The 19332-nt window shown below is 37.4% G+C and overlaps 1 protein-coding gene across 6 annotated transcripts in view; it reads left to right on the top strand.

Annotated features, from left to right (window-relative positions):
- Positions 1-19332, top strand: part of LOC113655221 (CUB and sushi domain-containing protein 1) — a 334957-nt gene that overhangs the window by 210926 nt on the left and 104699 nt on the right. For all 6 annotated transcript variants that reach the window (XM_027165618.2, XM_047811980.1, XM_027165619.2 and 3 more), the window contains 6 exons: positions 265-472; positions 7943-8055; positions 9358-9435; positions 12170-12251; positions 13783-13907; positions 18149-18270. In XM_027165618.2, coding sequence (XP_027021419.2) covers positions 265-472; positions 7943-8055; positions 9358-9435; positions 12170-12251; positions 13783-13907; positions 18149-18270 — 728 coding nt within the window. The remainder of the gene's footprint in view (positions 1-264; positions 473-7942; positions 8056-9357; positions 9436-12169; positions 12252-13782; positions 13908-18148; positions 18271-19332) is intronic.

Genomic DNA, 19332 nt, shown 5'->3' with positions numbered 1-19332 from the left:
CTGAAAGTTGTTTTAATCTTTGAGTCTTAAATAGTCAGATTCATCAAATTGAAATGGAAATGTTATTAAATGTATTAAAGTCAGCCTGTAGTGGATGCTTTCTCATTATTGGGGTAAATGCTTAAAAAATATAAATGTAATAACATTCATGTTTACTGTTAGAATACATGATAGAAGATATGTCATGAGGTTACCATCCGTTTGAAACTGAATAGGATTCCTTTTTGGTTGTATGACAGTCTTTTTTTTTGGTCTCTCTATCAGCCGAAGGAGCATGTGGCGGCACATTTAGAGGGACAACAGGAACAATATCCAGTCCTCACTTTCCCGCAGAATACGAGAACAGTGCGGACTGCACATGGAGTATTTTGGCCGAGCCAGGAGACACCATTGCACTGGTGTTCACAGACTTCCAGCTGGAGGACAGATATGACTTTCTGGAGATCAGCGGCACAGAAGCGCCATCAATATGGTGAGTAAACAGACCGTGACTTCCACCGGGAGCAGAACGGTTTTATCTGTCCTCATCTTTGGCATGTGGCACGCATTAAGAGGGACATGAGACCCGTGGATAATGAACCAAGCACGATCAATGAAAAATTACCACCTCATTGGTGATGAAAGAAAACCCAGCAGCTAATCCTATTCCTTTAATGGCAGGGTTCACTTGAACGCACTCCTAGGAGGTTTCTTTTGGAACGATTGTTCCATTCTACACTCTGTAAAGGAAACGAGTTGCCATCTCAATTGATCCCACTGATAGTTTTGAAAACACATTGCTACATTCCCTCTACTGTTCACATGAGTTATTTCTGTTGCCAAACAGATGCTCGGTCTTTTCAGATTTACCACTATACACATCCTTCTTCTTTGCAGTTTCTTGGTTTCTTTTTCTATCCTGCTTCGATCTGCCTTTTAACCTTCACACTTCTTTTCTTTCCTCCTCTTGCCTAATGGCAGACCAATTTTGAGTGCCACCACAGTGAAAAAAATCCTGTGAGGCGACTATGGCTGAACTCCATTAACTTCTCGCTCTGTGAATAAACATGTCCTCGCTCATGATGGAGGGAGGCATTGAGGAGGCAGTCTGGTTGGCTTGGCAAATGCAATGAAGTGCTGTCACAGTTAATTTTTTAAAAAATTTGTTTTCTCTATCTTTCTCTCTCTCTCTCTCTCTCTCTCTCTCTCTCTCTCTCTCTCTCTCTCTCTATACACCACACTCCAACCCAACATCACATATTCTTCCTGAAATAGCATTATTTCACTAGTTTGGAGATGAAATGAATTCTTTATCACTTTTTCCCCCATTTGAGTTACATATGTGTGGAAATGAATCCGTGCAGCTATTTGACAGATATAATTTCAGCACTGATACGGTCTGTTAAGGCAAACCGTTCACTAAGAGGATCTGGAGCCCCTGCTTTCTTTGCTTAAAGTTCTAGCCATAGGACATAGGGGGCAGGTGGAAAAGTCAAGATTGAGAATTCTACAGTGTCAGTTAATAGCCTCTGAGAGAGTGTCATTGAAATGGTTGAATGTGGCTCGAATTAGATCTGCTCAGAGGCAGTGTCTGCAATGTAGCCTAAGCAAAAAAAAAAAAAATCCCAAGCTCCAGTGAGCGCTGGTGTCAAATGAAAATCAGATTTGAGCAAAATCAATCTTGTGTCCTGCTGCCTCTCATGTTCCCGGCGTGAATGGTCCATCTGGAATGTGGCGCTACCCTCAGAAGAAAAAAAAAAATCCTCTTTGAATCCATCAACCATTGCTGCAAAGCTCTATTTGCTCATTAAATGGAAATAAGTCAATATAGGACTTCATGACGGCATTACTCCTGCGGTGTCAGATGCCAATTTTGATTTGCTTTCAGACTAATTAAAATGTTTTGAGAGAATCACCCTCAAGTCGTAGTTGCTAAATGATATTTTATAGACAAACAAATGTTAGCCTTGTCATTGCTGCATTCTTTCTGAGACAAGGCTTGTTTTTTTTTTTTTCTGTCTGTGAGAGTTTAAAGAAGGATTCAGTTCTGAAGCACTAAAGGTGGTCTTGTTAAAAATAAATAAATAATCAGCTTAGTGTTACATAATGCCCAACAGTTTCAGAAAATGGGGACTAAACTGAACCTTTCCTGGATGCCTATCTGTTTGTTTCTTTGAAATGTACCTTCAGCATAATCTAATGTGCATATTTCGACTAGCACTTTTCTAGGTAAAAAAAGAACGGTACGAAGAAACGTACTAAAATTACAAATGCCTGAGGGTGACAGCCAGTCAGAGGAATAGACACACACACTATTTACTGTATATGTATTTGTCTGTGTGTGTATTTGAGCGTATACAGTATGCAATATATACAAGACAGATCCATGCTAAAATCTAAACGATAATTAAGCCACACTAGAAATTGTGATAAATGGAGCAAAAACAAAGAGACATAAATAAGCAACTAATAAATGACTGGACACAAAACAGGTGAACACACCAGGGTAGTAAATCGCTGAACAGAAAACATTATTAGGTGTATTTAAACAACGTTCAGTATCAGCACCATAATCTTTATTTTTACAGCAGCAGTTTTACAGTGTCCATGTGAGATTATCCACCGAAGAATTGGTGTGAATTGGACACAAACTGTTTTAGGAAGTGCAGTCTTTAGGGAATCCGTGTTGGACCATCAGTAGCAGCAGTGCCACTGAGACACTGATTTGAATAAATGCAGAAGCTCCAACACATAGCTACTGTATATTAAGGCATAGTTTTTAATCATGGACTGCTGTCTCTTTTTACTTTATTCTTTCCTAAGGAGATTGACTGACTGGGATTTTTAAAAATTGAGTGTCAACTCTTTTTTTTTTTTTTTAAGTGCTGTAGCTTTAGAGCCAGAGTAAATGTAGATGTCCATATTTATCACTCATCCTCATTGGCAAGAATTGTATTGCCCAGAAAAAAGTGCAGATGCATCACAAAAATCAACTGCAGTTCACTTGTTCATTCAGTAGAACGGGAATACAATAGTACAATAGTATTCAAATCTCCCTTACTTCTACTTTTCTGGAAGTCTTCAATTAAAAAAAAAGATTTATCAAGGCACAGGCCAGAAAAGGACGTTTTAAAAAGCTAACGAAAAGACAGGGGCAATAATGCTGAAAGCTGATAGATGACCAACCTGTTATTGCTTTTCAAACTTAAAAATCCTACCCACAGCACTATATCTCATGCATTTTAAGCAGAAATTGATGCGGCGGTGCTGTAATTTGTTTTACATTACTGTGCAAAATATTTTGACTTTTTAATCATTAAAATCTCTTATTATAATTCATTGCCATTAATTTTGCTTGCAGACTTTTGTACTCTGGAAACGATTCCGCATAATAGAACATCCATTCAATCTGAAGTACCATATATACCTCTTTTTTTGTGCCAATGGTAATGTTTCCTGAAGTCAAATGGGTTTAAAATAGACTTTACTAATCGCCACATGTTTGTCATTTCGTTACCATTACTAGTCATTTTATTGTAGCCCATACATTTACAGACAGAATCCCCTTACCACAGATAAAAATCTTCAGTATTACCACTGTTTTCATTCCCATAAATTTGCATGTGTTCATGTCTTTTCTTTGAACTATATAAAGTGGAAAATGCCCCAAGTCTCATTTCAAATCATATGCTGGTCAACAAACCAAAAAAAAAAAAGTATTATTCACCCCGATTACATCATATGCTGAGCATTACCATTATCTTCGTATTGCTTCATTAATGTTGAACTGTTGAACCCATTTGAGTATACAGTAGTTGTCCTCAAGACCAAGACTCAGAAGACCCAAAGAAATTCATCTGTTCACAACAGAGTGGGAATCTGGATTGACCGTTGCCATTACACACTAAATTCAGTATAACTTAAATCTACAACCATCATTCATTCCTCCTTACTAACTACCAGGTCATGGTCACAGTAGCTCAGATTAGCCTTCCATTTATTATCTATTTTGAAAATAGAGCCAGTCTTTTGGGTAGAATACACTACAGGCAGGTACACGCGCGAAAATATCTGCACAAGCAGCAGTTTAAAAGTGAGACTAATGAGTAGCTCTTGAAACAGTTGTAGTTTGCCCCAGAAACATAGCACTAGGCTATTTTCTCCCATTTTCTCCCCAGTTTGGTCACTTGTCACTTCCCATCCACCGGACAGCTCTCCACTATCACATGGCCTACCACTACCAACCGGGGAGGATGAAGCCAGAATGTTTTTTTTCTTTCTGAACTGCTGCATCACAGTGCAGTGTAAGACATTCGTAACAGTTTTGTTCACCCTCTTCTGCATACATGAATTCACAGACACCCACGATTTGCTAGTGTCACTGTGATTGATCGGGGGGGGAGTATATGCCATGCTTTTCACCCAGGAAGTCTAGCCAGTTTTGGCAAAACACATGTTGGTAGATGGATTGGATGGTCTAAATTGCCCCAGGTGTAAATAAGTAGGCAAATGTGTGTGGGCATATTGCAGTGCGGTGGACTGTCAGCCCATCCAGTATGTATTAACCGCTTCATGCTCATGCTTAATAAGCTCTTGAGCCACCGTGACTCTGGTGATGATAAAGCAGTTACTGAGGAATGTATAATAACAAATCTATTTATGAAATTAGAAGGATTAAGTGCAAAACTTCGCACCCCATCTAATGTGATATGTAGACATAGCGCTCAACACTTATTGCCAGCATTCCTTAAAGTACAGATGAGCTTGATGAATATTGCAGCAGCCTGTAAATAAAATAAAGACTCTCCACTCTTTGAAGACTTTAATGCTCTTTAGTTATTCATTAGAGTTCTTACTTAAGGCTTTCCTCAAATTTACTGCGTCGATCAGAGATGCGTCTGGCTCCGCTGGGTGGCATCCGAACATTTCGGCTGTGCTGTAGTACCTAAACAATCGCATGTTTCAGGTGATGGCACTGTTCGAATCAAAAGTTCTGGCAAAGCACGTTATGTGTACCAAGTAGCTATTGCTTTTAAGAATGCTTCTAATTGAGAATAAACGATTCAGTATCATTCATGTAACCGACACTGATTACAGTAACAAGATTAGATCAGATTCGGTTAAAAATGATTGCTGCAAGATCTTTCTTAAATCTTCAGAACATACAGAGCTGGAATTTTAAAAAATGGGTTATGATTTTATCTCTGGTTTTGGACACACAGACTTTTTATTAAATTCCAATTAAATCGGAGCACAAGAACAGTATCTGGAAAGTAACATTGTGATTTATCTTTACATGAAAACTGTTTCTAAAACTACATGTCAGACAGTCTCTACATTGCATGACTTTCTTTTATGTCTTTCATCCACTGCTTGTTCAGCACCCACTGCCCCTTTACGCTCCACTGATCTTCACTTTCCTGAAAAGAAATAGAGGGGCCTCGAACAGCACCCTATGTTAATTGCAAGTCACAGCAGCTTAATGCCAGACTTCAATGCACTCTCTCTCTCTCTCTCTCTCTCTCTCTCTCTCTCTCTCTCTCTCTCTCTCTCTCTCTCTGTCTCTCTTCCCCTCCCTCAATCTCCTTTAGATGGAGCAGGTAGAAGAGTAAAAATAACTGGCTGGACCTCAATACTGGGAAAAAAGATTTACAGGCTAAAAATTGCCAAAGTTATTTTTTAAGTGTCCATAGTTTTACACAGCTGAGCATATTCAAATGTAATATATACCAAATCCAGAGAGAATTATGGGTATTGTGGTAATATGCAAGTGTAGAGGTGGCCAGTGGTCAGCACTCCAAAAAGGGCCTTGACTCTCATTGCTTTAGGGGACTTGACAATTTATATGACCTTGGCATTTTCCAATGTTTCCAAAACATGCCTCTAAACATTTGATAAATGCTTGCTCTAATCATTTCAGGTTTAATTCCAGCATATCTGTTCTAATTATTATGATTATTAATAAAATCATAATAATAAATCATTTTTATCTTTAACTGGTTACTTCAAGGGGGCACAGTGGCTTAGTGGTTAGCACGTTCGCCTCACACCTCCAGGGTCGGGGGTTCGATTCCCGCCTCCGCCTTGTGTGTGTGGAGTTTACATGTTCTCCCCTTACCTCGGAGTTTCTTCCGGGTACTCCGGTTTCCTCCCCCGGTCCAAAGACATGCATGGTAGGTTGTTGGCATCTCTGGAAAATTGTCCATAGTGTGTGATTGCGTGAGTGAATGAGAGTGTGTGTGTGCCCTGCGATGGGTTGGCACTCCGTCCAGGGTGTATCCTGCCTCGATGCACAATGACGCCTGAGATAGGCACAGGTTCCCCGTGACCCGAGGTAGTTTGGATAAAAAGTGGTAGAAAATTAATGAATGAATGGTTACTTCAAATGTTATCATATAATGCATTAGAGAGATTGTAATGATTTTGTAATGAGTGATGGGATTTAAGGATAATTGCTATTTTTATTTTGGGTTAGATCACCAGTGACTTGCAGCACTCAACTTCTGCATGAAACGGGGGCTGGTGGTGGTGGGGGGTGGTGGTGTAAGGGTAGTTAGTTTCATGATGTTTAAGGATTGACAAGTTAAGGATCAAGGAAGCCAGTTTCCAGCTCTAAAAAAGATGCCCCAGAGCTTCACAGTCGCGCTGCTATTGTGTCACGCAGCATGCAGCGCCTTCACCATGAACTGCAGAAAAAGGCATGGAGAGAGCTCACATCAAATAGCACAAAGTTTACACACCTTAAGCTCCACCAGAGGAGAACTTTTAATAGGCACCCTGGAACATGTGAAGAAAAGAAATGAAAAGAAAAGAAAAGGAGCTGTTGTTGGTAGATGATGCAGCTGCAGAAGATCAAAGAGGTGTTGCAACCACACATTCTCCTGTGTTTATAAAAACAAGATATACTGATTTTCCCTTGTGAGGAAAGTCAGAACGTAAAATTCTTTTTTGTAAGCAGTTTCAGTCACACTACTTAATGGTGGCTTTTACAGCAACACGACACCTCAAGTCCCTTTTGACAAGTGACATAAGCCTGAATAATGTTTTAAATAACAGTATATTTCCTGTTTTGTTTCTTATAAATTTTTCAGCATTAACTTTAACAAGTGTTACTTAAGCCAAATGATTCAGTATCGCTGTTTGTGTCATTATTATTATTATTTTTATTATTATTATCCCCCCCCCCCCAATTTAATGGGGTTTCTGGCTACAAAGAATACTGTTCTGTCTAACCTGCTGTATTGTAGTAATAGTATAATATTGAAAAAGTATAGTAACATATAGCAACCTCTGTTGTAGCAGGGTTCTATAATATTTAAAAAAAAAAAAAGTATAGATTGTATAGTAAACCTAGCTCGTTATTTTATTGTATTGCATAGTGAGCTCTAATTATTTTAGCAATAGTGTAATATAGTAAAGTAAACCTTGATTCTTATAGTAATGGTATAGTAAAACATAGTAAGCCCTGATTGTATACATAGTAATGATATAGTGATTTATAGTCTATATAATGTAATCTGTGGTAGTATAGTAAGCCTGATTATTATAGTAGTATAGTACAGTATGTTAGAGTAATCTGAGTATTGTTAGTAAAGTATTGAATAATATGTCATAGTAAGCAGTGTTTATTATGCATTCAGCATATTCTACCGGTTTGCGGTGAGTGTACACACACCTTTTAATAGCTGTTGCTTTTAGTGAATGCAATCAGTCAAGTTGACATACAATGACAAAAAGCCAAAATAAGAGTGTATGCTGTGGCCTCAGTCCAAAAAATATAGCCTCACTATCCTGTTTATCATAGTCTTAATGGCCTTTTTGGAAAACACACCCACGTGCTGCCCTTTTCCTGTCTCGCTTTACAGAAAGCGTGTATAATTTTACAGCGCAAATTGCCTTTTCAAGCATTTGATTTCTATTGCCGATTTTGCTCATTAAATTCTGCTACTTTTCCCCACTCCAGGCTCACTGGCATGAATCTGCCATCACCCGTCATAAGCAGCAAGAACTGGCTGCGGTTGCACTTCACATCTGACAGCAACCATCGGCGGAAAGGATTTAGTGCCCAGTACCAAGGTAAGTGTGGTGAGGAGAGGCCCTCCCGAGGCTGGTACACGTTGAGCACTTGGCAGTGAGCAACTGCATGATGCCTGGTCTGCTGTATTTGTAACACAGCTAAATAACATGGCGTGGTGTGTGTAGAGACACGGAGCTGCAGTAAGCTGTTCTGCCAGCGCTCGCATCACGTCTGATATTTAAAACAGGAAACAAATTGTGACAGCAATAGGGAAATTTGCATCTTTCGTATGAATAATGCAAACCAAGGCATTTTTATATTGTTTTCTTGAAATGGGCTGATGATCTGGGAGACAATTTGCATAATGAGCAGGTGATGTGGTGTGTCCTGGGCAGAGCCTGGGATTTGTAGACTGGGAATATAAAGTTGCTCATGGACCTTTAGCATCTGAGGTGTGTTATGTGATAGGATTGAAAACAAAAAAAGAATTGGGTGCATGTTAGTGCATATATGTATGTGTAAAACGTGTGATTCATAATTGTCATTTTATGAGAATTGCTAAGAAGTCGGTTAGTGTGTTATGTGACTAGCAGAATAAATTATTTTAAAAGAAGGCTGCTTTAGCCCACTGGTTTCTCATTATTCCACATTTTTATTTCATTAAAGGCCTCATATGGAGTGATGTCATACTGTGAGAAAATTACAAAAAAATAATTTATCTCATGATTTTAGGCTCATAATTGGCTTCCCACCCAACATAATTACAAGCGTGTATCTCCTCAGTGGCCTTGAAGCCTAAATTAGCTTGATACAAACACAAATAGCAGCTCCATGACATTCCCTGCCAAATTTGTTTTTATGTCTATGATATCAAGGGTATGTTACTTACTTAGGTGAAATTCATCTGATGTACTTTGCTCTTATCATCCATGACAGACTTTAAATTCACATTTCCAGGCTCTGGCATTTTTTTTGTCAGAAGGACAAAAAAAACAACATTGTCTCATTTTTCAATTTTATTATACATAATAAAAAGTATAGTAACAGTAAATAATTCATACTGCCATGATTCGTTCATGAATGGGAATAAGTGAGAGGTGGAGGAAAAAAAAAGGATAAAGGCCCCACATTTTAATTTCTAAATAACTGTTTATATACCTGTATAAATTTAGCTCAAAAGTTAAGACTGAAAATGAACAATGTTTTAAAAAATGTTTTGTTGCAGATACTGTACTGTAGTTCACCTGAAGTGAAGGTGTTCAAGTTCACCTGAAGCTATTGTGCCACCATGTTTCTTTGGGGCATAGCAGGGAAGGCTTAATGTTTTTAAGAACATTTCATCTTTTTCTTTTTCTCTACAGTGAAGAAGGCCATCGAGCTGAAGTCCAGAGGTGTGAAAATGCTTCCGAATAAGGACACTAGCCACAAAAATGCAGTCTGTAAGTCCACTTTGAACTCACTCATGCGAGAAGACAGGGAGAGTTCATTAATGTAGTCTCCATAAGTAAATATTTCATTAACAAAACCACACAGCAAAAGTGGAAAGAAAAGTAGTTGTGCATTTCAGAAATCTGTCGGTTTGCTTTAATCCAAATGAGTTCAAAGCAGTGAAGCTACAGGAGCAGATCTGAAGCATGTTCCCTCAAAACACAGAAAATATACAGTAGACACATTTTAATGCGAAGAAGAAGAAATAGAAAGCAGTTAGTCCTCAGAATCCAGGTTGCTTGTTTGCCTTATTTCAGTTTAATCTAGCCAGATGTATCAAAATGAACATCTGACAAAATCTCAAATCCTTAATTATACATCAAACACTCCTGTATCAATCATAATTGAGATTTATTTATTTATTTTTTTTGCTTCGGTCTACTTTACTTTATCTGTAGAATGCGTATACATGGAAATGAGTTTGTGAAGTTTTCCCTTGCACATCACGTCATATTGTAAATCAGAAAACAATTCGTCTCATAGGGTGTTTATACGGTAAGCATAATAAATCTTCTGCAAACAAACATCGAGCTTGGATGACTGCTAAGGGAATGAGTATGCTTATACAATATACAATATATAAACCTCCCAGAGGCCAGTATAGGATAGAAGACATTTATAATCACCTGTGATGATCTCAGTGAACTTTTCAAGTGTAAAAGAGCAATAAAAGGTTAAGACCAAATCAAACAGAAAGGTATGACAGTTGATGGAAAATGTTTTAGCATACAAGTTACTGTTCAAGGAAGCTGTGGACTTGCATTTAAATACCTAAACCTGTATCTATACATACATGATCATACCCATATTTGGATTTGAACATAGGTGTAAAAAATATTATTATTATTTTTTTTTTGTTAGTATCTTAGTTAGTTCTGTTTACCAAAGTATAAACATAGTAGCTTAACTTAAACCACATGGAAACGCGATGCACAGTACAGCGTTCACGATAATGAATGTGGTCTTTGTTTCTTCTGCAAAGTTCATGTGACTTCTTACTGTATTTGCTCCTTTTGATCATGGAAAAACATCACCACCACACAGGAACAAAGTGTGATACACAACTCTAGTCTGTATTCCATTTAAAAAAATGTAATCATATTTAGTTATGAACTCAATCCTGATTTATTTATTGGTGACTTGAGATTTTTTACCTGGACGCTACTTTAACTCCAGGAACTCGAACTGTGTAGATGAATAAGACTTGGGTGTGAAAGTGAAAGAGCTTCTTCTTGACTTGTAAGCTGTGACAGAAAGCTAAGGGTTATTCAGCTGACGATAAGGCTAGCCCTGGCACTGAGCAGGTAATATCATTCTGCTAATTACCTGTCTAACATATACTAAAGATATATCCTCATTTATAGTGTCTCCAGACAGAGTTTCACTATATTTCCTGATTGTAGCCCTGGGCTATCAACCAATTTACCACAAAATTCGGTGAAGCGTTTAGTCTATACTGATGACTGCAGGTCAGGTCTTTGATGAAGCATCTAATGCTATACTGTAGCATCCAAAAAAAATGTTTGTTTGCTGTTACATGAAATTAAATTGAATTGAAATGATATGAAATATTTTAGATTTTAAAATGCTTAAAAAAAAAAAGGATGCAATGAAAATCTTATTCCAAGCACTAGACAGAGAGAGACTGACAGACAGACGGACACAGAGTGCGAAGGAGGTGCTCAATGTTTCGGTGCTCAATGATTTAAGCAAAATCCGAGAGATGACCTAATGTGATTTTGGCCAGTAAATGAACCCAGGCAATGCCACAGAGTGATGTAGTGTCTGAGGTGCGAACACAAACATGCTGAGGCTCAGGAGAGCTGGTGAATGTGACAGACGTGTGCTTTGACCTTTTCTCTCTTTTTTTTTTTCCTCTCTTTCTATCTAACTCTGTTTCTCTCCCTCACACATTCATTTTTGAACTAACCCTCCCCCCCTCCTTTTATGGAAATAGCCTTGAGCCTCTGATCGTTCAATCCCCTGTCACCACAGAAAGAATAGGCATTTCATCTATGCATGCAATCCACCACAGCATACCAAGACACCTTCCTTCAGCCAAAAGAAACCACTTTATTTCCACACAACAGCCTATTTGTTGTTTTATGGTGTTTTGATTTTTGGGTTTTTTTTTTCTCATCTGCAAGTCTCATAAACTACTTTGAAATCATGTTGTTTCTTTCCTCATAATCGTATGCTCTCGGCTCAGTGAAAGTCCCCATTCTACCTCTCTAACAGGTGGTGTAACATTTTAGCATTTCCCAAATGAAACATTTCATTTAAAAAGAAACCGCATGGAAATCAGGAGTGAGTGCAGTTGAGCTCAAGCAGCTACACTGGGGTTGATTTTATAGCCCAATAGAGTAAAATTTCACTGTGATTAAAATTAATGGGTCCTGATCTTGTTATAACATAAAATGATTTAGTGTATTTTTTTTTTTTAATTATTATTATTTTTTTTAAACCTTGTTCATGACAGGTATCACTAATAATATGCTAATATAATTTTTTCTTAACTCTGCTAAACACAACCTCAGAGGTCTTATTTACAGAATTCTGGCTTATGTTTAAAATTCATACAAGATATTACTGTATCCTTGCTCAAGTGTTGGAGCAAAATGATTTTTTTTGTCATATGTTTTTCCTCTTTTCATGTAACATTTCTTTGCTCTTTCTTCCGTTCAGTGAGCCAAGGAGGATTGACTGCAGACATCTGTCCGGATCCAGGGATTCCAGAGAATGGGAAACGAATTGGCTCCAGCTTCCAGTGGGTGCTCCCTCTGCTCCTCTTATCTGCTGCACTTGTCCTGTGTAATGGGAGTTTCATGGCACAGTTGTAATTAGAGGCAGCCCTGCTGTTTGACATTATGTAGTTTGATCCTCCATCACCACTGCAAAGGACATAAAAGTCAAAGCTGCTCAATAGGTCTCAAGCTCCACTGGGAGATGATTCCTGTGTGGAGCTCAGGTCCCATCACTGCTACTCAAGACACAGCAAGGCCCAGCAGTCCTCCATCTGGAATTATTTTTTATCCCATTAGTTAATAAAATAAATGCCGTAAAGCAATAATGCAGTTATTCTACCTTAAAATGTAGCAAGCAGTAATAAACTAGACTAACAAAGGCTTGGTTTGTTAACCCTTTGCTTAAAAGAATGCATCGGTAGAGTTGGGTGTAATTTGTGCAGTTTTTTAAGGAATAATCATTGTAAATAAGCTCCCACATTTTTTTTTCCATGGAGACTCTAACCGTCGTGCTTGAGTCTCTTTTCAAAGTAAAAACCTGACAGACATCATTATGTGTCTTTGAATGAAAAACGGTGTATTATGCAATGTTTATGTAATGGTAATGTTTTGAAATGCAAAATTTCTAACGTTTTTTATGGTCTCATTAAGGCAGAAGTCATAAAATCATCATCTGTAACAGAATTTATATATTATTTTAAATAAGCATGCGTAAGACTTTGTGCGCAGTAGTGTACCCTCTTAAAAAACAAAAGTTAACCATCTTTAGCTCGCTCTGTAACTGCCTATTTTTTTAACTGGGGAAGAAAAAGATGCTTTTGTCCAATGTACACTTATACAATTCAGGGGTTGTAAGCAAAATTTGTCCAGAACTGTATCGAGTTCTATAGGAAATGGGCTATTTATAGCTTTAATAAATGCTGTAAATGGTTATATGTAAATACTCGCTAACGGGAGCTTGAACTACATTTGAAACATCCCATTGTGCTATAAAACCTTTCTGAGTCAAATTGAAGGTTTGGAAATTAACACATTAAGACCCAACAGTGTGCTGTTTCACCTCCTTAAACCACCAGGAACAGTGAGAATTACTGTACCTCACTGAGAGAAAGTGCGTGATCATGACTACGAAGCAGCTGTACAGCCAGCAGCATGGCTCTAAATGCTAACTGGATAAAAGCGACTCGTGTTAACAGAAGTCAGTGAGCTCTGTAATGTATAAAAATACATTCAACAAGGTAGAAGCGCGTGAGAGGCTGTAGACTTGGAGGACAGGATTACCTGCTGGCCAAAAATGAAAGGGAAGCATGGCATGAAACAAGAAGAGGAGTGAAATAGAATTAAGGCATGTAGATATATTTAAAACATCGAAACATATTGAGAGAACAAGTGCAGTTGTTTTATTGACTGGAAAGATGTGTTGATGCAAGTGCTTTGTGAAATGAAGGAGACACCTATGACAAATAAGAGAGGAACTACAGTGTGTTGTGTAGCTTTACGATGGACCTTTTAAAAAAAAATAAAATAAAATGTTTCTCTCCAATTTCACTCTAGTGTTGGAGCCAGCATCCAGTTCTCTTGTGATGACAGCTATGTGCTGCAGGGATCAAAGAGCATCACTTGCCAGAGAGTGACGGAGACCCTGGCCGCCTGGAGTGACCACAGGCCGATCTGTCGAAGTGAGTGTGAATGCGGCCCTGAGCAGACACTTTCTGTAAAGATGCTGTCAGATCCTGTTAAGTGAGATGTGCAATGCATACCAATGGGGAGAAAGACTGTGTGCAGTACAGTGTTTTAGCTCGGGAAGTATTTGGCATCACAGGGGCACATAATGTACAGTGATGCGACAACTTAAGTGTAATGTGCAATTCATGAAAGCAGGACCCAAGTACGTATACTCAACATGGCTTATTATGGCAATCAGATATAATTATAAAAATAATAATAATAATTAGATTAAGAAAAAAGAAAAAATCAGGAAGGCAGCATCAATTGAGCAGAACCCAGCATAAATATGGCTTAGAAATACATAAATACATTCAACATGTCCTTACTGAGATAAAGAAACGAAAGAGAAACAAAGTAAACACAGAAGAGCTGACCACATTTGGGTAATTCACCAATAATAAGGCAGGACCAAAATAAAAACTCTTTCAAAATAAGCAAAAAGCACCTGAAGAGCTAAACAATCAAAGTCAGCTCTCATGGCACTGGGAGCCCCACATCGAGAGGCAAATTCGGTGACAATTATTTTATTCATAATATACTATTTTAGCTGTGTACTGTTTTCGTTTGTGCGTGTATCATTAATTTAAATGAATTAGAAATAAATTATCATGGAATGTACCAGTGAATAAATAAACAGCAGTCGTCAAGTCGTAGATATGAAAATGTCACTGATTATATGTGTGTAAAATTATATGTGTGTAATTACACAGCCAAACTCTGCTGGCTTGTGAAGTGAAGTAAACGAAACGATCGCACAAAAAAAAAAAACGCTTTGCTCAGTACCATGAAAGATTCCGATCAAACCAGAAGCAGATTTATATGGGAATTCACACAGGACAACATGAAATAAAATTTAAGACTGGCGTGTGAGTAGTTTGATATATTTGGGTTCACTGGAATTTGAGGTTTAATCGTAGCTAGTTACCAGCAACCTTTTCTTGATAGCATTCTCTGTGCCTGTATGTATAAGAATTCATTCATTCATTGTTTTCCCTCCATGTTATGCATTTTCAAAGCAATCTGTCTAACAGTTTAATTAGACATGATGTTTGCTTTAATTATGCTCTGTCATTTTGAGCACCTACCCACCATGCCTCTCTTTGCATCTCACAAATACACTAACCTGGACTGAAACCTCATTTAAATGCACAAGTTTAATTAAGCTTTTGCTTACTTTGCCAAACATGTCTGAAAGTTCGTAAGTTGTAAGCAGGAGTTTGAGGAAGCAGCTCAAATATTAGCCGTGGATACAGAAAGAGAAATGTGACTAATGCATGAGAACTCGTGTTCTCTTACCAGGTGACCATTAATAATCTCTCTGTTTTAAAGGTTTCATGTAGCAAATGTCATTGATACACTGGAAAGGAAAATAATACACAGATGGGACCAAACATTATGAACACTTTGATTTTTTTCGTAACATCAGTGAATGCATAATCAGTCATGAATGAATGAATAAGGAGACAGGGGTTCTTATAGTCAGTGTGTTGATACAGGAGCAATGGGCAGGAATGAAGCACTTAGTGACTTTGACAAGGGCCAGATCATTAAGGGCAGATGGTCTGAGGAGGGAGATGCAATAAACCAGTGATGGGTCACCCAAGGCTCATCAATATGACTAGTTATCATGGGTACAGGAGTAAAGTGACTCAACAATGTACGTCACTCTTGTAGAAACACTCTCATGTTGTATCTGTACCCTGGGAAAATTCCCCCAAGTATTTGGCTAAACTTTTTGTGCTTAGAATGGGTTTACTTTTCTTAAAAAAACAATATTTTATTTCCGGTGTAAAATATTTATCCCCAGTTTGTTAGACTTGCTCGTGGGTTGCATGTGAGTGGGCAATTTTCTGTAACCGTTAGCTATCTGTTTTGTAAAATAAGTGTCCATTTCCTCTTGTTTGTCGAAAATATCGTCTCTCAGAATAAAATGATACAAATGGCAAAATAGCATTTGAATGAGATATTCAGTTATATCAGTGATAAAAGCAAACCGGTTCATACTTTCATTACTGAATGCTGCTCTTGCTTTGTATTTCCTCAAGTGAAAATAGTTGGGAATATAATTTGGAAATAGTGTTACTTTCCTTTAATGTTATATTTATTATTCATTATCGATTAATAACAATAACATTTGCATATGATGTAGAAGCTGAAACCTGGACTTTTCCTGCCCTGAAAGGCAAAGATGACACAAATGTCAGTATTTTTACCCACTGCATAATAACAAAAAATAGTTTGGGGTTGTTTTTCTATTTTTTTTGTTGTTGTTGTTGTTATTTTGTGCAATTTTACACTGATGATGGATCCAGATTTATTTATTTTTATCACAAAAAAATCCTCTTTAAAGATAATATTTAATAGCTTTCCAAGTTTAAGTTGAAGGCTGCAGGTCTACAACAGTAAGTTAAACTCTTTAGCCTTATCATTTACTAATTCATCCTGAATTCATGGTGATCTCATGAGAGTATGTAATTATAGTGCAGGCTTCAGACCTGTAAATGAGGAATGAGCTCCTTTTCGACTGCTCATTCAACACATCGACTGTCACTTAATTAGCAAACATTCTGTTTTTAGAGATCTGTTTTTAGAGATGCACGTAAGATCAGTTTGCAAATATGGCAAGTGAAAGTCTAGGTTTTTATACTGATGATCAGCAAATCTGATTGTTATGGTATTGCTTCTCTTTGACCTTTTTTCCCCCTCCTATCTACATACATATATATATCTGCATCTTTAATTTCACACTAGGTACAGAATGTCCCCAAACCATATCTCCAACTTAATCTTTTCACACTCCACATTTCCAAAGCCCTAGTGTTGTCCCACTGAGGCTCAGACCGTAAAGAATCCAGGCTGTTCTTTTAAGTTGTCAAAGATAATCCCTGATTAAACACATAAAGCGGTTAAAACCTCTCTACAGAATAGGAGAGAAGTATAAAATGAAGCAGTAGAGGAAAAAGACTGATATATCAGCAGTGGTGTCCACTAATACTGAAACCTGACTGAAATGACTGTTTACATGTCATGGTTGGTGTACAGTGGACATGTGGACTAGCTATGTTAGTGTGTTCACTGCTATAGGATGTTATATGATGAAAATAACTCTTGTGTAGAATCCAGTAAAAGGAAATATATATATACCTTTAGTGTGCCGCAGAAATCTCATACCTTCCCTGTCACTATAGGGGTGGAGCAATGCAGTCTTTATCTATATACTGTAGTGCTCCAAATATTTGTCTGTGTATTCACATTATTTTAACCTGAAATGGGCATGGTCTAAAACAGCGAAAATTCTAGAGATGTTCCTTTTTTCTTTTCTTTTTTTTTAAATCCCACTCTTTTCATTTTGATTGGAGCTGCATTATTTTGTAATTCATTTAGTTTGTTTCATTTCCCAAAGTCTGGAAAAAATTATTAGCCCAATTTAATCCACCACAACCCCGACCAAGCAATTACTAATGATGAATAAATGAATGCAGTACGTTCATTTTAATGAACCGGCGCTTTTTGTTTGTCCTGTTATTTATTGCCATTTATTGGTTACATCCCACAGGATCCCAGTGCCAGCTCAAATCTTTAGCCTTGTGAACTTTTCTGGAAAGCTATGGAGAGAAAACAGAAATCGTTCTCCCTTTTTCGTTGGTGTTCCTGTATCTGTACAGGTTATTAGTTAACTCTGAGTAATATATTTAGATTTGGTTTCCTACCTCTTCCTCCTACCACTTGACTAAATCACTCGTGAACTTGTTGAACCTCCCATTCAGGATTTAGTCTCTGCTTTGCTAATGGCTAATCCACTTCTCTTGGAAAGCTTTCACTACATTGTCAAGCTGGACATGTTTAAGCTTTTTAATTCCAGCAGTTTTGGAAAGGCCCTAATATGAGTTTGATGAGTGCTCCATACATGTGATACAGGGAATCAGTTGAGCTACAGTATTACTACCCCTTATGGAACAATAGGCAATATGTGTAACCCTTGAGTCATAGAAAAAGTCATCATTTGTCAAGTCATGTAGATTATGGTAATTAATTTTTACTATTTGTTCTAAATGTGATCTAAGCTGCTTTAATTTAATTACATTTTTTAGATCCATTGTTATAGTTTGAAATCAACTTTTGATCCTACCTTAATTACTTACTTTCTTGTTGTGTTTCTTTTTCTTTTCTTTTTTTCCCCCCATGGCAATAGCAAGAACATGTGGATTGAACTTGCGAGGTCCCAAAGGTGTCATCACCTCTCCGAACTACCCTGTCCAGTACGAGAACAACGCCCACTGCGTTTGGGTCATCACAGCTATGGATCCTGAGAAGGTCAGTCTGGATTATTCCGGCTTCTTTTCTGAAACGTGCAATGAATGTTTTTGAGATTATGAGAGAAAAGGGGTATTTTTCTCTGTGAAACCAACAGATATTGTTTTGGACATAATACGAGAAAAATGAGGCTGTACACCCAGGAGCCCATCTGCATAGCCTTCAACCTGCATTGTGTTTCAAAATAAATAATGCCTCTTGCCACTATGCCTAAATTACAGCTGTCACTTCTTTCTGTACGACTGAATAATGTTGTCCCTGATCTGTAGCTCTATATCAGGCAGTAAACACATTATGAATTTAGTGCTTCACAGAGACTCTTATTCTTAGACATTTATGGAAATTATATATTCCTGATGTAGATTCTAGACTAACACTGCTTACATAATTTCTGTATAGACTCGGGTACAGATGCTGAAGCGATTTAATGCGAGCCATGTTTGTGTAATTTACCTTATGTAACTGAACCCTCTCACCTTACAATAAACGTTCACGTCTACCACGTTACTGCTAAAGCTTTCCTTTTTTTAATTGTTTAGTATTTGATATTCACGATTAGCCTGAATTCCTGGCCAACATCTGTGAATCCAAGCTGTAGTCTTCATGCTTTTCTCTGTTTGTTTCTAATTTTTAATATAAGCGCTGAACCAGGAAACTCTTCTCTTGGAATGTAAGATACGAGTTCCTAGAACTTTTTGCATTCATGAAAAAAAATTGTCAACATTAATTAATTAATTAATTTCCACATACATGCTCTGTGATGTCTTGATGACTAACGAGCTTATTTTTCATGTTGTGAGTTAATGTACACTCATTACAAGTTACTGAACATATTAATGATTCAGACATCACATAATGCCTTCATTTATAAATGGAAATAATATGGGTTTATATATTTAGACGCATGGGAAAACTCTTTTTACACTATATATCAGACAAAAAAATGTCATGAACTGAAATATATTTCTCTTCTTCGTGTATCTCAACTACATATACATTTATACTAGAATTTTACATTTCGGTTACTTCCAAAAGTGTAAAATGAGAATTTTGACAGCTAGT

The sequence above is a fragment of the Tachysurus fulvidraco genome, chromosome 4, assembly GCF_022655615.1.
Source record: "Tachysurus fulvidraco isolate hzauxx_2018 chromosome 4, HZAU_PFXX_2.0, whole genome shotgun sequence".
NCBI lineage: Eukaryota > Metazoa > Chordata > Actinopteri > Siluriformes > Bagridae > Tachysurus > Tachysurus fulvidraco.
This window is presented reverse-complemented; position numbering and strand designations above follow the sequence as displayed.